The sequence below is a fragment of the Carassius auratus genome, chromosome 37 (genome assembly GCF_003368295.1).
Source record: "Carassius auratus strain Wakin chromosome 37, ASM336829v1, whole genome shotgun sequence".
NCBI classification, from domain to species: domain Eukaryota; kingdom Metazoa; phylum Chordata; class Actinopteri; order Cypriniformes; family Cyprinidae; genus Carassius; species Carassius auratus.
The window spans coordinates 15914470-15942035 of record NC_039279.1 but is presented as its reverse complement, the minus strand read 5'-3'; the positions used below and the strand labels follow the sequence as shown (position 1 = coordinate 15942035).

The window sequence follows — 27566 nt, the reverse complement described above, 5'->3', positions numbered from 1 at the left end:
TGAATCAAACTAAAAGGGAACGTTATAAGACATCTTAAGATATGAAGATATTATTTTATGTAAAAATCATTGAAACAATGTGTATTTTGAAAAGAGCCATACAAATTTAATTAAAAATAAAAATTTGAATATCACATACTACCGTATTACTGTTACTTATTTTTACTGCAATATGTACACAATTAGCAAATTTGCACTGAATTGCCACATGACCAAAATGTGGTGTATGTGTGTGCATATAAAGGCTATATATGAATGGATAGATGGATAGATAGATTTTCTTTTTTATTTCAGGATAAATATTTAGCTCCACTCACTTTGCATTAATGAAAAATGAATGCAAAGTGACAAGGTCATGTGATAAAAGTTTAGCATATTACGGTTTAAACTTATCTTTGCATAATATGTATGGTTTCATCTGTTTAACCCAAGAAACTCACAAATGAGGAACATTACGAGCAATTTCTTGGACCGGGCGGTCAAGCTAAAGTAGAACACAAACTACAGCAGAAGTGAAATGAAGAAAATGCATGCTAGCATTGTCTTCTCACTGAGTCTTTGCTGCTCTGTGTATAAATGTCCTGTGGCTTATTTGTCCTGGTGTGTGTGTGGTTCAAACTGCGCACAACTCCTAGTAACCCAGACTGCAGCAGTGCATGATGGGAGACGTGGGTTTGGTGCTGTTTGATCTCTATAGGAGAGATGCAGAGGGCTTCCTCTCTAATCACTCTCTCTAAATGAAGGTCGGCTCTGCAGACAGGAGATCCATGCGGAGGTGAGGGTGAGGGAGGTGCACTTCTCTGTCTGCTGTCTCAGTGCACAGGTGTACCCACATCCAACTCACCAAACAAACATGGATGTTTCTTCAATAATGAATTAGAAATATTAAAGAGATGATTTAAATAAAGCATAAAATAAAACCAGTGATGCATTACATTTTATTTCGCAATATTTATTCTGCATAACCCTGTAGGTTTGCTGAGGCCCTCTAGTGGGACCTGGACACCTGTTTGAGAACCATCTGAACAGAGCATTACATTATATAATGGTTTTGATAAGTAAAACTTTTGCATAACACCTCATCCATGCAACTAGGTGTCAATATAAAGGGCTGTTCACACCAAGGTTGATAACTATAACTATAACTACATTACCGTCCACATCATCGGATGATAATGTTCAGTTTATTGTAAGTGCGTGTTAAAGTTAAGACATCTGCTTTTTATTCGATTTGTAGTCATGTCAGTCTCAAAACAGCACTACTTGGTTAATCTATTCAAACAGCGCATTTGAAAATCATTTGCATGAGACAAAGGTCAGATTAGTGGGATTATTAAAAAATATTAGACTAGAGAATACAGACTAACCAATCAGAATGAAGTATTCCAGTGAGTCACTGTCACAACAAAGCAAGTTCTCCACCAAAATTTTCATTAGGACCCCAAGCAATCCTACTGGCTCAAATAACTTTTATTGGGTACTTCCTTTAGTGCCTGATTAGAATTCCTACAAAACCATATTATGATGTTTGAACAAATTTATAATGTCCATTAATGTCTTACATTGTAGCATAGCATACAGATACCCAATTAGCATGGTAGCTTAGCTTAATCACTTTGCACTTTATCCTACATGTTTTTTTGCAATAATTCAGTTATAAAAAGAACAACGTAAAGGTGTTCCATAATTGTTATTAATTAACAGTTTATCAGGTGAAAGAGGTTACAATTTGTTGTATAATGCACTATAGAATTTTATATTTTAGATGAATATCATTTGTATGTACTTGACAAATATAAACTTTTGAGAGACCAAATTCGAGGGGGGATCCTATTTGTCACAGCTCTGAAGTACACAGGCCGTACTTTATACTTTTAACATTTTTCTGAGCATTAGTGGAGTTTATAACCAGAAAAACGCCAGAAAACACCAAAAATTCCCAAAATGACTTTACAAGTGCGACAAACAGACACGCTCTCTCTCTCTCTCTCTCTCTCACACACACACAGAAAGCATTGTGCTATACTTAAGAAGAATTTGTGTTTGTCCCGGTGTCTTCATTTATTTTGGTGTAGGTGCTGTGGGTGGGTGGATCGTCTGGGTCTGTTTGTGCTGCGTCTCTTTTTTTGTTTGGTGTATTTAAAGAGACTCAACATTCCAAGTTTTTCTTTTTTTCTCTCTCTCTCTCTCTTAAAGGAGCTGTGATGTGTTGCAGCAGTTCTGAGTGTAAGGTGTGGGTTCTGGCACAGCTTTGAGCTGACTGAAGCATCGCACTGCCATGCTGACAAACAGCACAACTGACGGAAATATGGGACTGCAGGTTTCAAGAGTTTTTAATTGTGCGTGTATGTGTGTGTGTGAGAGAGAGTTGTACTTCCTGTCTACATTTCTCTGGCCCACTTAGACAGTGAGGGAATCTGGGCGGACTGCTGGCCACATGACATTTCTGTGCTCTTGCAGAGTGATGTGTTCAGTCCTTCCCTCCCTCCCTCTGCAGCTCTTCAAAGCTTCGACATGTCATCTTCCACCACAAAAACAGAGGTGGGAAGACTCACTGGCGCTACCGCTGCCTCAGGGTGTCTGGCGCTAAAGCCGCCTGCAAATACAGCAGGCAGCGGAGGAGGGGAAGAAACTTACCGTATGTATTAAACAAGCCTTGTAAAGTCGACGGACGGCATCAAACTCTGTGAATCTGTGCATGCTTGTGAGCAATAGTTAGATATCAGGTATAGTTTTCTAGTACACTTGGTGCCCTGGTTGTGTTTCTTAGTCAGAACCATTACATAGATAATCTACTATCCAGCCATTACCACAGCATGAACGGTAGCTCGTTTTAAACACATGAAAGTCTGCACAAGGCCATAATTTAGACTCTTTATATGTAATGTTGTGAAGATGGGTCAATAATGTCATTCTACACTACACTACTCTTTTTTTATATTATTCAAAGAAGTCTCTTCTGCTCACAAAGGCTGCATTTATTTGATTAAAAATACAGTAAAAATAGGTTTATTCTAAAATATTATTACAATTCAAAAAAACTCTATTCTATTTGAAAATATGTTGATATAAAATATGTATGATGATTTTCAGCATCATTACTTCAGTCTTCAGTGTCACATGAGCCTTCAGAAATGATTCTAATATACTGATTTGCTGCCCATGAAATATAGTATTATTATCAGGGTTAAAACCGTTTTTGCGGATTGGCATATTAGAATTATTTCTGAATGATTTATGTTTCCAAATGTTACAAATATTGATGTGTGCATTCATCAAGCTCAACTATTCACCACTGTTGTATTGTTATTATTTTGTTTAATGTTCATAATATTATAATTTTGTATATACAAATTTTATGTTTATGAATCACACATATCAAGGTTTTAAATACGATCTGACAGGTCATAATATTTTGTACCAGGGTTGCAAATTATAAACACTACATTTACAAAAATAAAAAATAAAATCAGGATGTATTTATTCATAAAAAGCCCCAACCTAATTGTAAAAGGACAGCACATAAATCAAATATTAATCTGTGACATACATCCAGGCTCATTATAATAGGCTAAATAGTCCAAAGAAAAATCCTCCTAGCAGCATGACAGACACTACAGCCATATTATTTTGAAACTAGTTATTATTAATGTGGAAGTCAGTATAGCTAACTGTCAAAATTTAGCATTACTTAGTACAGCTATAGCTACTGTAACTGCTAATGATGTGAAAAATCTGGTGGGAAAAAAAAGTATTTATTTAAGTTTTTTTTTTTTTACTGTTCTTGCAGATAATATAATATTAATTAAATAAAAGGGCACTTAAGTGTAATTAAAGAGTACACTTTTAAAGTACACTTTCATAATTGTTTCTGAACACTTAAATTCACTTAAAAAGTGCACTTTGTAATAATTTCTAATTTTAAATTATTATCTTTAAATAATCTTTTCGTTTTGATGTGCTGACTAACATACTAAAGCCAATGTAAACTACTTATGTGGGTCAAAAGAACTCAAAAGTTCAACTAATTGCATTTAATATAAACTTAAACTATAATACATTTTCATCTATTGTAAATATGCAATCCATGTCCGAAAACATTACATTCAGTTCACTCTTAAGTATATTATTTTAAAGTATATATAAACAATCCTATTTTTAAGTAAACTGTCAGACAGAATGCAATAGATGTAAGAGTAGCTTAATGTTCAAATATACAGTTTAGCACTGCTTTTACTAAAATATTCCATAATGCGACAATCCCACGATTGTTTTATCAGCATATATAAATTGATATATAAGTTGACTTATAAACATATCACATTTTTGTTGCTTGAATAAAGATTAATCTCTGTAGTTTATGCATATAGACTACAATTTGTAGTTTATGTGAAGATTGTTTTAAGTTCACTTACATTTATAGTTTATATTTATATTTATAATTTCTATTAAATGTTAAAAATAATGGCTTTCAATTTGTTGAATGGCTATAAATTAAATGCTAAAATAATAAGACATCAGTTGCAGAATTGGTATCAAAAATACTGGCCTTTGTTAATAATAAATTAAAGAGATCCCATTAAACATACTTAAAATATAGCACATTTATGTTTGTTTCTACATTAATTTGGAGGTTCACTGTGAAATTATGACGATATATTAATATGCTATAATCACGTTTAATTACAGAAACGTCCAATTATTATTATTATTATTATTATTATTATTATTATTTTGAACCACTAACAGACAGCACTAATGTTACCCTTTTATAGATGTTTGTGTTGGTAATATTAGTTGATTTTACTGCTGAATATCCATTTAAATTAAATTTCTAATTTTATAGGCCCCTCAGAAAGAGATCGGGATGCCCTTGGCCCCCTTCAAATTTTCAATTCTATAATCCGTCCCCCAAATGAAACTAACTGAATGGCCCTGTCCTAGAGTTTAAATCAGTGACATCCATTTTAATGACTGCTCTGTGGTAGTAACTGTAGGAGCACTTTAAACACACTAGATCTGATAATTACAGAGGAGGTCAAATAGACATGAGGGACACGTCAAGAACTAATCTATTCTGACATCACTGACACAATGCCACATTATGAACATCGTGGACATCTGTCCTGTTGTACAACGCTCCCAGTCTACCCATTATGCTCTTGGCTTTTGCACCTCTGTGGTTCACCAAAGAAGCTAGATATTGGCTGGAAGACAAAGTAAGCAACTTTGACCATGCAAAGCAGAGCACTGTAGGGTGTTGTGAACAGTGCAGCCACAAGATTGGACTAAAAAAATATTTTACTTCATTCATTATGTATGCTATCGAAATCCCAAACTGGTGAAAGGAAAAATGTTAGGACATAACCATGATAACAAGCTTGCAGGTTTGGTTTCTGCATGCAGCCGTGTGATCAGCTCTAACAGGCTAAGAGCTTGCCTGACAAATTGAAGTCAGTGACTGTTAAAAATGGTAAATAACTGCTTGTGATGACTGTTATATCGCTGGCAAGAGAATTTGTTGTTAATGACATAGTGTACGAGTCGAGTGTGTATATCAGTGCATGCGGGTTATTGTTTATAAGGCACCCACATCAACACACAAGGTCTGTGAGAAAATGTCATTGTGTCCATGTCTGATGTTTGTTTGAATTAGCAACCGTTCTCTGCACAACATCCTGGTTTGCACCTAGTAAAGTGGTGGGCATGTAAATACTAATGCCAAATAACCAAAATAGGTTAATATGTTCACCAGGTCTTTCTCAGGACCAAACATTCGCAGTGTTTTCCATTTCAAATAAGATTTAATTATAACTTAATATGTTTTATGTATATTTTATCTTTATTAATATTTTACATTTTTTATGTATATACGTATATTCTATTTCTTTATCATAATTGTTAACAATAACTTTATTAAATTATATTCTATATATATATATATATATATATATATATATACACACACACACATATATATATATATATATATATATATATATATATATATATATATATATATATATATATATATATATATATATATATATATATATATATATATATACACACACACACACATATATATATATATATATATATATATATATATATATATATATATATATATATATATATATATATATATATATATATATATATATATACACATCCCCTTTTTATGGTGCTCTTATACTACACTAAGTATACAATATAGTACATATTATACTGTATACTAAATATATACTACAAAATGCCATTTATTATCAAAAGACAGTGCTTGCATGTCTTGGATCTGCTTCATGTGTTTCTCAGGCACAATGTATTTTTGTGCTTTGCAACATCAGTAAATTGTTTTCTCGTGTGACAACAAAAATTCTAATAAAAAAATGACAGCTGTCTCGTGGGATCTGGAGGTTTTCTGGGTTGTGTTGGTGAAATAAAAAACCAATGTCACTGCCTCCTTCTGCTCTCATAGGCCACATAATGTGCCATGGGCCTCAAAATCACAGACAAATGACTCAAGGAACATGAGAATCAGGCCTTTGGGATCAAATATGCAATAGAACACTCTCTCTCTCGCTGACAATTTATAGCTCTGTGCTATGTTACGCCCGCTATTGTGACTTACTAAGACTGTCTGCACCGTGCTAGCAATCCAGAACATTAAATAACGTGGCACTGAGAGGATTTTGGCACCATTACCTGACATGTAGTTTTTATCCATGGGGAGTTTTTGGTGTGAAATTACATGGAAGTGAGGAACAGCTTGAATTGGGTCTTTGAAAACAAATAGATCCAACGAGTCTTAATAGTAACTTATAGGATAAAAGAAGGTGGTTTTTATTTTATTTTTTACATACAAGTGTGGTTGTGCTTAATTTTACACTCATCACATTTTAGCCTCTTGCCAGTACATAAGTTTAGTGTCAACGGCCTGTGAATGTGAAAGGACATAAACATGCTATGAGTCCGTAAAATCACAAACAACTACAACAACCATAAATAAGCCACAACTGTACAGTCAAAATGCCACTGACTAGTCATCTTCTTATGAAAGCATTGCTGGATATTTCCATGCATCCTTTAACAGTTACAGGAGATGATCCAAACATGAACGTCTAATATATCAAAATGTTGGGATTGTGCCACTGTTGTCACAGAAGAAGTATGATTGGGAATTACACAAGCATTCATAATTAAGCCGAAGGTAATCACATGCAATCCATGTTTCTTTGAAAATGCAAAATCCATTTGAAGTGTGTCCTTAACGTTTATGCAAGATAATGATTGGTTATTAATGTGTATCTGCAGATAGAGAGAAATATTAAATATGGGTTGCAAGTCAAGCTAATGTTGGTAAACACAGCATGACTTCTCTAGAAAAAAAAGAAGGCAACATGGACCTGTCAGGACAATTTTACCATTTCAAAAATGAAACGAGACTGCCCTCTAACGGTAAAATGAGAATCTGTCACCTAAGAGCAACTTGATTTTTAAAGGTTTTAGTAAAAGGGAAAAATAAAAGAATTTCTAGGCATGTTTGAGAGGTAAATATGATGTTTTCAGAGTTTATATATATATATATATATATATATATATATATATATATATATATATATATATATATATATATATATATATATATATATATATACTGAACTAGCCCTTTAATACTTGACAGTATTTTAATCTCACATATGCTCATAAGCATATATATATATTTTGAAAATAAGGATCTCTACCCCATGAGTTGAAACATTTTAGTTGCAAACTAAGACACTTAATGAGTTTGCTACCAGCAGGAGAAACCATTTAATCAGAAATTAAAAAAGGGCTTAGTACTGAACCCTGTGGGACTCCAGGATAGAAATTTTGTTTAATGTGTAAACCCAACCTGTATGACTTAATATAATTTCATAAATTTAGACACCAATAGTTTGTGCGTAACAGTCTTCAGTTCTGTTGCTGTTATTGAAGCACAAGTCAAGACAATGATGAATTGCGTGACTAAAACGAAGTGTCATCTCTGAAGAGATACTGGCCTCACCCTGGTAAGATCACACCTAAGATAAAAGGTATTGGTTGAAGCTACTTTGTCCATTCAGCCTGGTTATATGATGACTCCATGGGAGGAGACCTCAAAAATCTTCCAAGGTCAAGGACCAAGTAAACTTGTCAGACAGGAATTGTCCCCAAGCAAAAGTTTACAATCCTGCCTTTATACACAACAGCTGCATCTGAGTGGTGTCTGATTTCCATGAAAGGCACAGAAAATCTTGTGAACAATTATACCTGGTCAAATCAAATGAATAAAAACAAGCTGAAGTATTCATCCCTCTAAGAGCAAAACGAAAAGCGATTTACCAACCGGTTTAGCAGAATAATAACGAGTATATGTAAATCCTGTGTTTATTGTACATAATGTTCTTTCTAAATATACAAATTTTGGTTATTGACCTTACACGCATGGGTGTTTTGTTTGTCTATATTTTTAGAGATGAACCTGAAGCTAATGTTTATCTAAGTGGATTACAAGATGCCAATGTGTGTGTGTGTGTATATATATATATATATATATAAACTATATAAACTTTATATATATATATATATATATATATATATATATATATATATATATATATATATATATATATATATATATATAAAGTTTAAATGAATGCAGTAAATGGAAATTAATTTAAATTAAATTAATATAAAATTTATATTAAAATTAAATACAAATTTATGTAAATCTATAAAATAATTTATTTAAAATGAATTTGCATGTACCATCTATTTCAAGAGCAGTAAGTAATGAGACTGATGCATAATTTGTATTTCAGCCATTGGCATATAAATTTATTTATAAATATGACATTTATATTTATAAATGTTAAATGGAGTCTGATGGACTCGATGGTTGTTCTCACACACATGCCCAAACTGGCATTTGGCCGATTTGACAGGGAATCTGTCATCACAGAACTAAAGCACAAAGATTTAACAGTGTCTTCTTTAACAAAGGAGGCAGTTTTCATCTGTTGACAGGGTTCCTGTCTTTATTCTATATAGACACAGTCTATAGCTGTACATTTATAGTCTCTCTAAGTACATTTCTATATTAAAAATGTATGATGTTCACTTAAAGCACAAACCATTAAAACTGGTTTAACAGAATTTGTCCAAATTTGTGCTTAACACTAAAGACACAAAAATATTTTGCTTAGATTGTAGCTAATCATTTCCCCGAAAACTCAATTAACGGTTATGAACAAACGTCATATTTTAGAGATATATGATCTACTTGCACAAGGTGACACTCAGAGCAAACTGCTGGTCCATTTCTTTAAAGCTTTCCATAGCTTTTATTCTCGAAAATGAATCGCTTTAAAGGCTGACAAAACCTGTTCCAGCACATGCTGTTCTGCTCCTCTAAATGCAAACCTGGACCTGCAACAGGAGAAAAAAAATCACCTTACTTCATCTTCAACAGATTTCAAATATCAGATTCAACTGTCTGGTTCAAAAAAGGCTTCGGAAAAGACAGGACAAGTTGAACTACAGATACAAAAGCAAGAAACGTCTCGTCACATCTATTAAAAGCAACAATATCAGCCATCGCATGATTCACAAAGGAAGAAAGATCTTAAGGAAATGTCATTTGGTCAAAGTGAATGCACTCAAGAAATACAGATTCCCAGTCACGAATTCCCACCAAGATCACGACACTCCTCAAGAGAGCGAGAAGAGCTTAGCAGTATAAGTGCAGTATAAGCCTTACTTTAAGACTAAACTTACTTTAATTTGCTTTAGCAGGGCTATACAATTATACAATTATATATATAATTACAATGATATATATATATATATATATATATATATATATATATATATATATATATATATATATATATATATATATATATATATATGTAAATAAAGGTTGATAGTGAAATCAATTCAATTTATATTTTTTGTTTTTCAAGATTTTTCTTGTATATATTGTCTTCGATTGAAATCAATATATATAGTTCACACACACACACACACACATATATATATATATATATATGTATGTATGTATACTGGTGATGGTCATATAATTAGAATATCATCAAAAAGTTGATTTATTTCACTAATTCCATTCAAAAAGTGAAACTTATATATTATATTCATTCATTACACACAGACTGACATATTTCAAATGTTTAATTCTTTTAATTTGGATGATTATAACTGACAACCAAGGAAAATCTCAAATTAAGTATCTCAGAAAATTTGAATATTACTTAAGACCAATACAGAGAAAGGTTTTTTTTTAGAAATTTTGGCCAACTAAAAAGTATGAAAATGAAAAGTATGAGCATGTACAGCACTCAATACTTAGTTGGGGCTCCTTTTGCCTGAATTACGGGGTAGATCAGTCTGTGGCACTGCTCAGGTGTTGTGAGAGCCCAGGATGCTCTGATAGTGGACCAACACCAGCAGATGACATGGCACCCCAAACCATCACTGACTGTAGAAACTTTACACTGGACCTCAAGCAATGTGGATTGTCCAGTCCAGTCCTTTTTGAAGCGAGACGCTTCTGACGCTGTCTGTTGTTCAAGAGTGTCTTGACACAAGGACTGCGACAGCTGAAACCCATGTCTTGCATACGTCTGTGCGTATTCTTGAAGCACTGACTCCAGCTGCAGTCCACTCTTTGTGAATCTCCCCCACATTTTTGAATGGGTTTTGTTTCACAATCCTCTCCAGGGTGCGGTTATCCCTATTGCTTGTACACTTTTATTCTACCACATCTTTTCCTTCCCTTCGCCTCTCTATTAATGTGCATGGACACAGAGCTCTGTGAACAGCCAGCCTCTTTTGCTCCTTGTGCAAGGTGTCAATGGTCGTCTTTTGGACAACTGTCAAGTCAGCAGTCTTCCCCATGATTGTGTAGCCTACAGAACTAGACTGAGAGACCATTTAAAGGGTTTTAATGGTTAATTAACTGATTAGAGTGTGGCACCGGGTGCCTTCAATATTTAACCTTTTCACAATATTTGAATTTTCTGAGATTCTGAATTTGGGATTTTCCTTATTTGTCAGTTATAATCATCAAAATGAAAAAGAAATAAATATTTGAAATATATCAGTCTGTGTGTAATGAATGAATATAATATACAAGTTTCACTTTTTTAATGGAATTAGTGAAATAAATAAACTTTTTGATGATATTCTAATTATATGACCAGCACCAGTGTGTATATATATATATAATGCAAAAAAAAAAACTAACTAATACATGAAATGTATTAATTGGATTTAAAAATACATATCAAAAGCTGGTTATTGTATATTTAAAACAAAATTCAGATCTTAAATTCAGATTATTAATTTAATATAGTTTGTTACAGAAGTCTTACATGCTTCTTAACTGTTTTTGTTAAAAAACTGCAATCTCAACAGATGGAAATTTGATAAGCAATTCAAATACATAAATGTCAAATTAAGTGTAATTATTATTATTATTGTATATTTTTTTTGTCAAAATACTGATCAGCTACTATCAATGGTATATTCCACCATAAATATATTCCTAGTATGGGCAAACAGTTGAGTATTACATGGTAATATGGTGTCAGCATTGTCGGACCCCATTGAATGAACGGTTTTCATATGCAAATGAAGAGCCTCTGAATCTTTTTGATTCAGCACTCAACGTTAGACCTCTGTGGGCTTGGAAGCGCATGAGTGGCGTTCAGGTGAAATTATCGAAAATTGGTTTCTTGCTTTGTTAAGCACCTGTGGTGAGATCAAAGAGCACAAACCCTATGTGTCATCTAGGTTTCAGTGAGAGGTGTTTGTGTGAAGCACGATACGTTAGTCATTTGAAAAAAAAACTTTCAAACTTAATTGTCCACCGAACACAAACAATGCATCAAGCTTTTGAAGTACTTTTGTATAAGTGAATTTTAATTGCTTCAAAGAACCACAATTAATGGTTTCCCAGACGATTCTCAGACGTTGACGTAATCAAACACTAATTTCTTAATTTTAATAGCTACAGTACCAGTTCATAGACTTGTACGAATATGTACACTTTAGATAACAATATGTACCTTTTAAAGCTTTTTATGCACATCTTCGGGAGCTATCCATGCCAATTACGACAGTGGTATATTTTCGACAGTGGATCCACTCAAAAATCTACATTCAGTGGCTTTAAGCTATTATTATATGTAATTTAGGCATGAATAAGAACATTTGTAGACTGTTAGGTTAGGGTTAGTAGAATAAGTAAAAGTACTTGCAAAGTTACCTATAGATAATAGAATAGACTATTTCCGGCAACTTGTCTTCTTTCGGTTAGCACAGGTTTAGCATTGCTTTTTTGGAAGTCATTGATCTTAGCCCTCATTGGTCTAAGCTTGTGCACCTCAGCTTAGCTTAAGTTTTTGAGTTATTTTCTTTTTTTTAAGGGTAAGATAAATAAGGACTATGACTAATCAGTTCCAAAAGAGATGTGCTAATTTAAAGAAAACAGACTGATAAAAAGACTGATCCAGTATTTGGTAACAATAAAGCGTACTGATACATTCATAAGCACATTTTTTGTAGGCCAGTCATTTTGGGTAGTTGGCATACCCTGTGTAAGTAAGCAAAGTAAGTCAGTTTTATTCCAGTGTGTTAAACAGAATATATCCTTAAACCACCTTTTAACAGATCACATTCTACTAAGTGGTATAACAAGTTACAGTAAGCAGCAGTTTCTTCAATGGCAAAAAACAATTAGAGTTTACAGTTTTTGTAAATCCAGGCTCATTTGGAAGCAATGATTTGTTTGTATTCTTAAATTATATCCACTACCAATCTTACTTAATAATGGACTAAATAACACATCAAAAATAAAACACTGTTTCATGAATTATTTTGCATCTTCATTGACGTGTGATGGGTCGATAAATCAAAACCTGGGAAACCTACAACAAATGGAGTCACTGATCACTCAAGTCAAGTGGCGGTTATTTTGCAATAAATGCATTATGTGAATTGATTATGGCAGAGAGATGGTGTGACGAGGGTGGTTTTGGGGTCTGAGAGCTGGGAGGGGGTTGGCAGCCGTATGGTTATAAATGCAGCCGCCACTATCTGAAGAACAGAAAAGATCTGTGATTTCAGAAGACCCTCCTGCTGGCTGGACAGACTGTACTGACGGGGAAAAAAAAAAATCTCTTAGCTGAGAAAGATTTTTCTTTTGTCTTTTAAGCTCATTTTTCAGTAGTTTTTACTTATCATAATCATTTTATTGACACACTTTGGTTCCTTATGGAGATTTGGAAACTCTCAGCGTTTATGCTCACCATACTTGCTCTTGCATGTAGTGTTCAAGGATTGTCTTTCACTCTCAACAGAGACCACTGGATCTCAGATAACTGGGAGGTGAGTCAGGTTTTATTTGATTCGTTTATTATTAAGGAATCATAAAGGTTATGATTAATAAACTAATTACTGCATTTTTTTATCCACTACAAATATTGGTACTTGTTTTTTTTTTTTTATTCCAGCGTAAAGCCAAAATATACAGTGTCGTATTCACATCCATCAAAATGCTTTGCTTGTTTAACAGGATGAACCAGTGGAGGAGACACTAGCCAGCCAAGTGGCCAGTCTACTCAAAAGATCCAAATCTCATCCATTCTATGGACTTATGGGCAAACGCTCCAGTAAGATTTAAGATTTGGTTTTGTTGGCTCTGGGGTGCAAAACAGAGAAAAAAAAGAACTGAAAAAAAAGAAAGAAAGAAAAAAAAAACTGGTGGTTCCACATTGGTCAGTTTGTTATATGTGTTGCATTGTAGTTACTAATACTTTATTACCACCACCACAAAAAAAAAAAAAAAAAAACTGGTGTCTAATTTAAAATAAAAGGTAAAACAACTCAAAGAAGTATTAAGATTTAAAAATTAAGAATCAACTATTAGTGTGCCATTTCAGTTGTTCTTGCATAACTCGCTGTTTTATTACTCAAATAACTTTGTAAATGATTATATTTACAACATCTATAAAAAAAAAATTTGACAACCTGAATTTATATCCCTTACCCTTTAGAAGTTTTCCAGCCTGTGAAAATGGAACGAAGAAGTGAGTAAATTCACTGAAATTAAATACTTCCTTAGATTACTATATATATATATATATATATATATATAATAATCATGTTTATAACATATCAACACGCAGGGTTTGTGTAGGTTTTATGAGGGCAAACTGAAGACTTTTTTTATTAAGAAAATTTAAGGAATAAAATAAAGGGAACACAGTATTTCAATGTTCTCTAAGTGTAAACGTTTAAGGAGCACACACGGAGTTGTATTAGCAACTGTTTGAAAATATAACCCTCATTGCATGTTTCATAAATTGCAAATGTCTAACGATTCTTAAATCAATATTCATACAAAATGGCATATAGGAAAGATGCATAGTTTGTGTATTAAGCGTAAAATCAAGCAATTTCTCAGAAAACAAGACTCAACGGTCCGGTTTCACAAATGGGGCTTAGCTTAAGCCAGGACTAGGCCTTACTTAATTTAAGATATTTAAGCAACTTTTACAAAATTGCCTTAGAAGAAAACATTAAGCTGTGCATCTTGACAGAACAATGACACTGACGTATTTTAAGATATGTCAGAGCACGACGTTTTCAGTCGAGACCGCTCAAACATGCATTTTAGTTCGGGTCTAGTTTAAGCCTTGTCTGTGAAACTGGGGTTATATCTTTATTTTGCATGGATCTTGATTTAAGGATGTTCTTAGAATCAAGGCAAAAATATTGAGGAAGATATTAAGTTTTGCAGTGTACGCAACATTTAATGCCATGGCTATGAATTTGAGATTTTCGGCTTCTATTTGAGACCTCTCTAAAGCCTTCAAAGACTTTTTAAGACCAGCAGAAAACCCATACATCCCAACAGACTTTTTTTTGCCATGGTCTAAATGTCTTGATTAAAACCAGCTCTATTTCCTCAAAGGGCATAAGGGGGACATGTTTGTGGGACTCATGGGCAAGAGATCTTCAGGAGGTATGGCTTTCCTCTGCTCTACGTACACAGGTAGTAAATGTTTTCAGACAGTCTCTCTTACAGGTGTTGGTCAAAGAAAGTAAAAACCCACAGATTTACACAGCACTGCTAGATTCAAGGTGAAAAACTGATTTTCATATTAATCTGCAGGTGATTTCAGAAGAACAATCCCAGAGAGCAGCACAGCCATGGACAAATCTGGAGATCTGAACAAACAAACAGGTAGAACACTGAAAGAAGAACTGTATTTATGCAAACATGATGAAATGAACCAGCAGTTTATAAAGTTGAAATCATGATGTTTTTGACACGGCAGATGTGCGAGAGGAATGGAACAGACTGCAGTATTACTGATGACATTATCCAGCACTATTACAGACTCCACCAGTCTTCGTGAATCAATATACAATAATTCTTGACTCTTAGCTGGCACCAACATTAGAATTCAGAAGAACATCATTTGGGAGTAATTTTAAGCAAGGAAATGTCTTGCTTCAGGTATCAAATGTGATGTAATAAAAGTATCAAACAGGAGTTTTTTCTCCAGTTCTGATTTAAATGAAATCATTTTCACAAAGATTTCAAGAAATAAACTTTGAAGTGTGTAATTAAAGCAAACCGAAACTTTTTTTTTTTTTTTTGTGAGGCCCCCCTTATTTTACTACATTCTATTGATGAGAAACTTTTTTTTGTTTAAAAAAAAATAAAAATAATTGTACTTAAAAAAAAAAATACATTCTGGGGCATAGACAATACTTTGGCCAAATAAAAATATGAATGAAAAAAAGCACTGTATAAAACAAAAGTGAGAGATTCCAGAGTTACAAGGGGGATATAAAGAGACAAAAATGACACTAACAGCTGAAGCCATTGTAAAAGACATTGTTGACGGAGTCATAAAAAAAGTTATAACGGCAGTAAGAAATGTAACACGCAAGTCCATTAGGTTCCTTTGGGAGGGGTCCATTTCAGAGAGCTGGGGTCTATGGTCTTGTTGTTGTTGCCCCTTTTGGTCTCTTTGGCCTTCCACTCATCAATCAGGTCCTGTACCATTCAGAAACAAAAGAGAACCAGAGTAAGAATAACAAAGCAAACATACACTGGCAAAAAATATCCTGCTAATATTTGCCAGAGATTTCACATTTTATGACAATAAAACATGCACAGGGTCCTTCACACAGACAACATTAGGCTAACACACAACACTAAAATAATCCAATAAACGTTCACTGAACAACAAAACACCCAAATGTGCATTTACTGATTATAGAAATAAGAAGAACTACACATATAATCACACAGGGACCTCTTGGAATCTCCTTTTTCTATTGTGATTCATAGTTTTCACTTAAGTCTTGCCAAATTTGACTTTTACTGTAAAATGACATACTGTAGTGGTAAACTATTTACAGTTCATTATTACCTAATGCTTTAACAAGGAAGCCATACATAATTTGTATCACTGGTCAAATTGGTTGAGCAGGAACATGTGTACACAATAACTTAGTCTAAATATTTCTTTATTTATTAAACAAATGTGTAATGTCTATTTTAATGCAATATTTCTGCAAGAACAGCGTAATGCGTTAAGTAATGTAATTGCTATTAAATAAACTATAATGAAAAAAAAAACATTTTGAAAGATTAATCCATCATCATCAAAGTAGTTCATTCTATAAAAACAATAGCCCTATAAAATAAATAATAAATGAAAAAAATATATATACACACACACACACATTACAGGCTGTAAACATCTGTGGTTTTAATAAAGACAAAATTAGCTGATACCTGTCGCTTCAGGACCAGATGCTTCCCTTTCCAGTACTTGAGCATCTGAAGTGACTGCAGAGTACTGACAATGTCCACAGGATTCACTGCTGTCTCCTGACTGATCTCTGAAGACGACCAGAAATAAAAAAAAAGAAGCTGTGACATGGATGTCTTCAAACGCTTCCTTGTGAGACAGGGGCAACTTAACTTACCCTTGATGGAGATCTCTTTGCCCTTAAAGTTGCACATATACCGCAGCAGCACTTCCTTCCAGTAGCTGCGATAACTGATGAGACCCAAATCTGAGAGAGGACGTTCTGGAGAACCCACCTTCTCTTCAACCTTTGAGAGCAGGTAACCTAGAACCATGACAAACAAAGACTGTGATGCAAGTGCTGAGGAATAACAGTGGCAGAGATTATGACATCACAACTGCAACTGTTCTGAAATAACTCCAATATTAACGGGAACGGTTACAGTTTTAACTTGCAAATGTTTATGTCAAGTACTGATGCCATAGAGGCTCATGATATCGGTGTTGGTGAAAACACAGATGGTATTGCAGGCTGCAGATATACAATTGGATGTCACAGAATTTTGATTATACATTGGTTTGAAATGTTTAAATCCAGAAAAATTTAAACAGACAACACAGAATTAAAAAAAAAAACAAAAAAAGGAAAACCTTTCATAGGGCCCTATTATTGTAACAAATTTAAAATACAATAAATTACTAAATAATAAATTTAAAGTTTTATTATTTTGACTGATTAGACATATGTTTTGATTATTAAAATATAAATGGAATTCAGAAATATGAAAATTAAAAAACTAATTTGGGAAAAGCAACATTTTGGAGGAAACAAGTATTCATATAGGGCTTTAAAATGAATTTGTTAAATTTCTACTAAATGAGTGAAGTGAGTGAAGTGACATTCAGCCAAGTATGGTGACCCATACTCAGAATTTGTGCTCTGCATTTAACCCATCCGAAATGCACACACACAGAGCAGTAAACACACACACACACATTGTGAGCACACACCCGGAGCAGTGGGCAGCCATTTATGCTGCGGCGCCCGGGAGCAGTTGGAGGTTCAGTGCCTTGCTCAAGGGCACCTAAGTCATGGTATTGAAGGTGGAGAGAGAACTGTACATGCACTCCCCCCACCCACAATTCCGTCCGGCCCGAGACTAGAACCCACAACCCTTCGATTGGGAGTCCAACCCTCTAACCATTAATTCGACATGCTTTTAGATTACCATCTAGATCTTCATATCACTGAATTGAGCTCATATAGAGATGACACAGGAACTCACTGAAATCAATGAGCATCTTGCCGTAGCCCTGCCTCATGTACTGTGGCATAGTCAGGATACAGGACACATTGTAATTCAGGAATGAGTTCTTCTCCTGCAAAGAGAGGAGAGTATGCATAAGACACAACAACTCTTCTGTCTTGACTTAAAAGACACCATAGGCTAACATTTCTCAAAAATGTTCATAAAAGTAGCATTATATTAGCATGTTCTGCTGGGTCACGAGACGTACAGTACTCAATAGGGTGAAGAAGTGCTCTTCTGTCTGGTTAGTATCCCCACAAAACACTTAAGACTGGTTCAGATTTGTATTTTTTAATTCACATAATTTGGTCCTTACACTGGCACTCCATCCCTGATTCCTTATTTACATATTCAGAACAAAAAACCTCAAAGATCAAAACAGATGTCTTAAATTAACTGTCCCTAATTTAAAGCAGCATCCAACAATGGTCCAGTCAAAGCTGTTACAGCTACCAACAGTTTTTGTTGAGGTCTGTAAAATTAACAAATTAAGAATGAAAGAGGGGCAACAGTTTAAAACACTTCCTTTTGATGTGATGCTCAAACTAACATACTGCAGGAATATTTATTTTTTATATTGGAGATAATTATTTGTGCTGGCTCACACACTATGTAAATTAATCTTAAGGTTGAAATGCAAATGTGTTGACAAAGTGCTTATATTTTTGTGCATTTCAGACCAGATCATGTAATTCACAACAAGTAGCCTCAAGCACCTCTTTACCTTTGAGAAATATCCCACGAGGTGACAGCCTGTGTTATCAGCTTCAGTCATGACATAAAACAGGAAAGGCTCCACATCATAGTACAATGTTTTATGGTCCAGAAACAGCTTGGCCAGCAAACAAAGGTTCTGGCAATAGATCTGTTGGGGAGGGGAGGAATAAAATTCATGTTTATCATCAAGAGCCTAGAAGTTCATGTAAGAGTGGAAACAGTCAATGCCACAAATCAACAAACGCATCCACAACCAATCAATTACATTAACATCACTTGCCCACCTTGTTCTTTTTCCCATCAACCTCAAACACGGAGATGGCACCTTTTCTGTAGACTTCATCCCCAGGAGGGTGTTTCCACACACATTTAGCCTGCATAGATCACATATGACAACATGTCAAATTTAACCCCTGTATAGATTCAGCCAGTACTACCACTGAACTAAATGTTTAGACATGCAACCATAACAGATTATTTAGGAAAGTTTAATTTCATACCATGTGTCTGCGCAGGATGGTCTGACTCTTCATATACTTGAGGCAGAACTCACAGATGTACAGACGCCCCAGACGGGCGTATTCCTCAGGGTAGGGAGAATGGTACCAAGTGTCGAGCTCATAACGGCCAAACAGGATGGTCTTGATCATGTTACTGCCCTCTGTGATCTGACCCTGCAGACGCAGCTTCTCCTACAAACAACAAAAACCTCAGACATCAAATTTATACAAAAAGGCTAATTTAGCTAAAATAACACATAAGAACTAGGCTTGGGCGGTGAAACCAAAATCTAGTAATCACAGTAACAATATACCATCATATGGTTATTTATATTGAAAAAATAAAATAAAAATACATACACACACACACACACACACAACCAAGCTGCAATGACCATAATTTAAATACTTAAATTATGACATCTAAAATGACTATTATCTTCATTTGCAATTTGATGGGATGAAGCTAAAGGGTGAGATTTTAGTCCTTTTTTTTTTTTATTTGAGCTGCAGAGATGCACTGCTATGTCAGAAGTGTGTAAACTACGAGACATGTCTGTTCATACCAGATCCTCTGCTGCTCGGGCCTGAGCTTTCCTGAAGAGCTCCAGATCATAATCACTGGTGATGTTCTCCAGCAGTGGTTCACGCGTGGTTCCGTGTGTCTGTCTGTGTTCCTGATACATCAAAAAAGAAGAGATGTAGATCAATCACATATACAAACACATCATTAATACCACCAACACATAAAATATAATGGAATTATATATATTAATTAAAAGATAACAATTTTTAACAAGAGCTAAATTGGGTTGGCCTACAAAAATACATCACTGCAGGACTTGGCGTACATAAAAAAAAAAAAAAAACATTAATCAGGGATGCATACTCACCAAGTATTTATAAACACTAATCCTTTATTATTTTTAACTTATATATTTTAACTTACAGGCGTGCAATAAAATTACATTTAAAGATTCACTTTTCATTCACAAAGATAAAATGAAAAAAATATCTCTCCTGGTGGAAAACAAAGACTTTAAAGATGAAAATGATATTACCATTATAACCAGTAGATGGCAGCAGAGGATCACACATTAGCTAAGTTTCCTTTCCACTCCCTAGCTTTTTTTATGTCTTGCTTTTGGATATCTTATAAGATGACTATATTTATTTATTTTTTTTTACTTTTACTGTACTGAAATATAAAGTATAGCAAGTTCAATAAGCCTAGAATGGTTAATTATTCAAATATTTAACTAGTTAATTACAAATTAAGTTATTAATGGTAAAATAATTAAATAATGTAGTGAATATTTTAAAATATTTTTAGACTTAATTTAAAAACTTTTTTTATTTGCCGTAAAAAGGACATATCAAAAAGGGTGATTTAAGTTTTATCTTTATATTGATATAATCAATGACTACCATGTGCTTGCTTTTTTTCCTCAATATAATGGGAAGATCTGCGAGTGTGTAGGACTCTGTGAACCTGGGAAAACAAAAATGATTTCAGAGTGAATTCTGACTAACCTACAGCAAACACCTCTGACTGGCCATTGCTTTCAACAGAGATGCCTGTGATTAGCTATAATACTCTGCAACACTGCAAAAACACATAAATAGAATCTTTTGGTTTTGTCGAAACCAAAACGCACACACAGGATCATTTGAAAGTGGTTTCCTCGAATGGGTTCAGAATTGAGTTGGTACTACTGGTTCTATAAAAATACTCCCACTCCCCACCCCCCAAAACAATTTTTCAAACTCACCAGATCTACATGAATCAAAATGGCAAATTTTGTCAAAAGGTGACAAGTTTGCATCCCTGCATTTAGAAACATTTGAATATAACACTGAATGGATGCTATTACCATGTACTTCTCTTTTTGGTCTTTTGTCAGTCCAGAATCCCTCCTCTTCCTCATCTCCATGACCTTCTCTTTATATCGAACTTGTCTTGGAGTTGGTGCCTGTGGAAGAGTAATGCAAATTAATATTACATCCCACTTTACAAAAAGGTACATTGCGTCTCGTCCAGATAAAGCTCTTCATGGATAGCTCATCATTCATCACCTCTCTGTGGATACCACAGAATTTATGGCTTGCAAACAATCACAACCCATCTTAAAAATAGAAGGCACCATGCTGCTGATGTTAGGCCTTCACGCAAGTGTCATCTTAGTACAAAAGCACGCATGCATTTAAGAGGCATTAACACACTTGTGTGATGTTTGTTTAGTGTTGAGTGAACATCTGCTTGGCGAGCACCTGATGTCGAGTAGCGTGTCTGTTCTCCTCGTTCTGTCCCTGACTGCGCTCTTCCTCTTGTTTCTCACGCTCGATGGCTTTCACCTGATCAGGACGACAAGCACACAGAGATAAACAACAGAGACCGTGCTAAACAACACGGAAAAGGATAAACCACACATGCCCATGCAAAATAATCACTGCAATTTAGTGGTTGACAAAATGATGTTTTTAACTGTCGAAGCTCATTCCATCTAAGAAATACACAAAATAAAAAATAACAGCAAATAAAGCAGACAAAAAAAGTATACTTTGGGCTTAAAGCACCTTGCACTCATCTGCTGAGAGGTTATGGTAGAGAGGGCATCCTGATATGGCGAAATGTCGCTCATGTTTGCCTGTTAAATGTCCTGTACAAAAAAAAAATACAGAAAAGTAAACAGATTTTAGCTTTAAACCTGACAACAAATAATCCATTCAAATTTTAAATGTTTTAAAAAACTGTGAACATTGCTGTTTTCCAATTAAGCTCTTGTAAACCATTAGCACTGGATTTTATTATTAAGCAGATGCAAGAGGAAATTAATCTGAAGAGCAATTACCTAGAGAATTGCACCCAGGTGTGGGGCACTTCATATTGAAGTTGTAGCTCTCGTGAAAGCGGCGGCGTTTTGGACGATGGGAGGGATCGCTGCCAGAGTCTTTCTGGTCTTTAGTCACGCTCTCATCGTGGGATGCATTGGGACTGGATATGTCAATGTCTGATTCGGATGAGGGGGCATTTCCTGTGGGTGTCCTGGGGGGAGACTCATCTCTCTCTGCTACTTGTTTCACATCTGGTGGGGCATCTAGGAACAGAAAGAACATCTTATAAACATGTAAAGATGTCAAACAGAAAAGAATAAAAGCTTGGCAGCATGGAATTTAATACAACTGTAACCTTCATGAATAAAAGAAGAAAAACACATCACAGTAATGTATTATGTTCAGTATGTATGTATATAATTTCTTTTTGGGCAGGATACATTCATGTTTAAAGCATCCAACTTTGTGAATAAACTAATAAACTGATTAGACATTTTCTTGCTGATTTTAAAGCATTGTCCTTTTTTTTTGTTGAGAAGTTGATTTATTTATATATATATATATATATATATATATATATATATATATATATATATATATATATATATATATATATATATACACACATACATATACATACACACACACACACACACACACACACACACACACACACACGTGTATATATGCATGTATATAGATTTGTCTGCAATTTATATCTGTGTGTGTGTGTGTGATATATATATATATCACATACATACACACACACACACATTTATTTTACAAAAAAATGTACAGGACACATTCGTTTATTATTACAGCATCCAATTTTGTGATTTTCTGATTTATTAAAGAGTAAATCAACATCAAAATATTTTTAAGGGTGTGGTAATGCTGGTGAAATTTTGCAGGCACAAATGTCTATTCTCTTCAACCATATAGTAAACAATACTTAAAATTCTTTAACATGTTTTACTTTAACACATACGTTTATCCAAAGTGTATCAAAGTCAACACTTTCTGAAGCGTTTTGGACAACTAGCACTCCGAAGTGCTTCAAAATCTACATACTGACCAACTGTTGGAGGTGCTAATACATCAGCAGTGTGTTTCTACCTTGAGAGCTCTGGCTCAGGCGCAGTGATGCTCGGGTCAGACGGGTGTTATTGCGCTGATGGGCTTCACTGTGGGAGCTGTCGGTCTTCTCATGATCCCCAGAGTCATCAGAATCAGCAGTCCCTTCTGAACTACTGCCTGCTGTTCTCTGCAAACACCATGTAAACAGCTATATCACCACGCACAGGTAAGTAAGTCAGACTAGATAGAATAATTAAATTTGCCGAAAACATAAATACAGACAAAAACATAAAAAGCAAACAGAAATATTTAACTAATTATACAGTCTGAAATGTGTTTTTATACATCCCCACCTAAAGCCAAACAAGCTAATGTTAACTAGCTTCACTATAAGCTTAAAACACACAATTTCGGAACCACTTCGGTGGTTTTCGATTCTTCCGTGATAAAATGTTAACTGCTAATACTGTTGACAAATATTCTTAATATTTTAATTGAAACTATATTTGTCCAAAAATGTAAATAAACACTGAGTTAGCAGTTAGCGCGCGCTGAGGCTAATTTACTGACACAGCTCTCGCATTTTCTCTCACCTTTCTCCGCGGCATGTTCTCCTCGATGAGTCCAACCGCTGCACTTTACACAAATTTGTCAAATGGAAATGTCTGTTTTCCTCTGTCTGATGTAATACAGCAGCTGTGTGTTCAGAAGTTTGTGTGTTTCTGTTCTCTTCTCCCCGACTGTTCACTCTCTCGCGACTCGCGCCACACCGAACCAAAGCGGAAGTGACGTCAGAATCAAAAACATGATGCCCCCATACGGCATTCACGGGTGCTAGCCGATGGCATACGGCGAGTAGAGCCGCGAGCAGCGAGGACAGACGTGTAGAAATAAGTTTGGACTTGTTATGACGGAGCGATACTCGTACAAATAGGCTACAAACCATGATTTTCTGGTTAATAACATCTTTATTTGTGGATTTTATAGAACATTACGCAAATATAAGTATTTCAGCGTGAAACCTACGTTTTGCTCATTTCACAATGAGTTTATTTTCTTAAACTACAAAAACCCTAAAGATGATGTGAAATAAAAATGCATTTAAACTTTTTTTTTTTTTTTTTTTGCCATAGAGTAGCCCTAATATAATAAAAAAAAAGTTTTATTTTTCTTTTATGCAGCTGATCCTAGTGTTCTAATACAAATGTTGTTGCCAAGTTTTGTGTAGGCTACAAAAACGTATTGATGTTATGCGAAAATGTGTTTTTAATATTTCAGACTAGAGGCAATGTTTTATGTGATTATTTTATTAAACTTTTTATTTTTTATTTAACTCTATATTATTTCCACAAGTTAAAATGGCTGATATTTGTTTAAAAAAAAAAAAATAAATCAAAAGGTTATTTATTATGTTTACACGAATATCCTCTTCTGTTCTCATGAAATCAGTACTTTATTTTAAGGTTTAAACTTTATAACAATGATGCAACTTTGAATGTGCATTTGAATTTAGTTGTAAATTACAAAATATTGATATAACGTGCACAGACTCTACAGATGGCGCTGCAGGCATATTACATGTGCAACGAGAACATTTTTAATGACATGAAACATGTTTCAGTAACATCTATCTATCTGTCTGTCATCCATCCATCCATCCATCCATCCATGTCATTCCTCTGATCATTGTTTCCTTGTGGTTGTAGACAGCATGCATGGCTGTTAGACTTTGTTAACTGGAGAGACTGGGAACATGAGGAGGAAGATGGCATTGCAGAATATAAGCAGTATGTGGATGTAAGTCACTTCATCTGTTGATGGGTGATGCAACCTGTTATCATTTCATGCACTGACAAATTTGTGGCATGTTGAGTTTATGACAAATGTAAATAATTTCTGTAAAATGTAATGACTCTTTTGAAATGCAGATGCTTAATAAAACGAAGTACAAAAGAGAGCCTCCTGCAATGGATATAATGGACAATCTTGTAAGCATCTGATACAGTATCATATGGTTATACAGCCTTTAGTTATTTCTTTTCTGTATCGAGGTCATCATATGAAACCTGTTCTTTTTTTATAGAGTGACTGACAGAGCACCACTGCCCATGATGAGCCTGGACAGTTTTCTAAAATGTTAAATGAGCAGTAAAAGCCAATTCACATAGCCCCAATAAATTTGCCATTGTGAGCTAGACTAGACACACTAGTGTGTGTAATATGAATGACTCATGTAAGTGTATGTAATATGTAACTGTCTTTTATAACCTTTGTTACAAACAAATGTGACCCTGGAGCACAAAAGCAGTCTCAAGTCGCTGGGGGTATATTTGTAGCAATAGCCAAAAATACGTCAAAAATTATAGCTTTTTCTTTTATGACAATAGGATATTACGTAAAGGTCATGTTCCATGAAGATATTTTGTAAATTACCTACTGTAAATATATAAAACTTAATTTCTGATATGTGGTGTTAAGAACTTAATTTGGACCAATTTAAAGGCAATTTGTTAAATATTTAGAATTTTTTAGTTGTATCTCAGCCAAATATTGTTATATCCTAACAAACTATACATCAATGGAAAGCTTTTTTATTCAGATGTATAAATCTTCATTTTGAAAAATTGACATATATGACTGGTTGTGTGGTTCAGTGTCACAAATCATCCTTGCTTTGTCAGAAACAAATTTAGATGTGTATTTATTTGGGATTTAAAAAAATGCAACTAAGGAAATGTTTAATGTTTTTTCAGATGCTTTATAATGTTTAATATATATATATATATATATATATATATATATATATATATATATATATATATATATATATATATATATATATATATATATATATACACCATACATATAACTTTTCTATTTTACTCAGTACATCAATTACTGTCTTGTGAAGTGAAAAGCTGCCAGTTTCTAAGAAATCAATCATGAAGGCATTTTGCAGTAACTTTAAGATATCCCCTCTGGCTAAAATACCAATCTATAATCAATAAAACCTCTAGTGAAAAGGTCTCACATCAACATCAACATATTTGTTTAGAACTGTTTTCACTTGTAACAGTGCTGATCTGTGCATATTTCTCTCCTTATTCAAATGAGATTACTTACTATATATACTATACTATACTATATATCAGTACTATATATCTTACTATATATACTATACTATACTATATATCAGCTTTTTATCAGCTGTGTGGACTCTCATTCTGACGGCACCCATTCACTGCAGATGATACGTTGGTGAGCAAGTGATGGAATGCTAAATTTCTCCAAATCTGTTCCACCAAAGAGACAAACAAATTTAAATCTTGGATGTTCTGAGTGTAATTTTTTTTTTATGTTTGTTGACGCCCCCCCCCCCCCCCCTCCAAAAAAAATGCTAATAAATGCTAATTCACTCACAACAGGCAATTTATTGCTTTAAATCATCACTGAATATACAGTATTTCCTACAAGAAAATGGGACAGTTTGCATCAGAGGCCCACTTTAGTTTTTTGCATGCACAGCAGGTCTGCAAGCACAAGCGTTCACTACTGTTACGCATGGACAGCACTTGCTCAACTCTTTTTATTCAACAGGATTGTGCCATCATCCTTTACGTCAGCTGGAAAAAGTGACCCCCTTGACTTAGGCCGAGAGAACATGCAAAGATGTGTGTGTGTGTGTGTCTGGATAAGCTTTTGCCATTTTATTACAGCTCATTCATGCAGTGGAGCGGAAAACAGCTCAAGCAGTCATTAACCTTACCTCTCTTTAAATGACTCTTGGTATCATTGTTCATGCAGAAGTCCATTGGCCAAATCTTGTTTATCAGTGCGTACAAAGAGGAAGAGAATCACTCAAGACTCTGTACTACAGTGATAAAAAAAATGATAAGGAGGGAATGATTGCTGAGGTGGAAGCAAAACATCTTATGATTACAGTGCAAGTGTATTGTGATTTCTTGCAGAATTTTTCAATTCTGTCATCATTCACTTACATTCATATCATTCCAAAACTGAATGGCTTTCTTTCTTCTATAGTATACAAAATAAGATATTTGGAAGAATATACTGGTTGTGCTTTTACATAAATCAACTTTTACAGTACAGTGACTGGAAACTGAAGCTTTTAAGGACACAAAGCCAGCATCAATGTATTATGAAAGCAGCAAATCCATCTTGTGCACTATTTACCAAAATGTGTACATATTATGATTTTTTTTTTTAATGAAGCTGCTCACCTAGAAAAA

The 27566-nt window shown here is 34.3% G+C and overlaps 1 protein-coding gene and 2 long non-coding RNA genes across 3 annotated transcripts; 2 read left to right on the top strand and 1 right to left on the bottom strand.

Moving 5' to 3' along the window:
- Positions 1 to 14248: 14248 nt before the first annotated feature.
- On the top strand, positions 14249 to 15602 carry LOC113056367 (uncharacterized). Its single transcript, XR_003277688.1, has 2 exons — positions 14249 to 15070; positions 15221 to 15602. It is a non-coding gene; the product is annotated as an uncharacterized LOC113056367 (long non-coding RNA).
- Positions 15302 to 24115, bottom strand: LOC113056344 (histone acetyltransferase KAT7-like). Its single transcript, XM_026223081.1, has 14 exons — positions 23910 to 24115; positions 23356 to 23503; positions 22257 to 22502; positions 21982 to 22064; positions 21676 to 21759; positions 21279 to 21377; positions 19971 to 20081; positions 19405 to 19596; positions 19189 to 19278; positions 18912 to 19052; positions 18164 to 18257; positions 17056 to 17202; positions 16862 to 16968; positions 15302 to 16114 (listed from the first exon to the last, which is right to left on the bottom strand). Exons 1-14 carry the CDS (start codon positions 23922 to 23924, stop codon positions 16013 to 16015), a joined length of 1659 nt encoding a protein of 552 aa, XP_026078866.1. The 5' UTR covers positions 23925 to 24115; the 3' UTR covers positions 15302 to 16012.
- Positions 23409 to 25712, top strand: LOC113056366 (uncharacterized). The gene is made up of 4 exons (XR_003277687.1): positions 23409 to 23542; positions 25023 to 25113; positions 25245 to 25304; positions 25400 to 25712. It is a non-coding gene; the product is annotated as an uncharacterized LOC113056366 (long non-coding RNA).
- The last annotated feature ends 1854 nt before the right edge of the window (positions 25713 to 27566 follow it).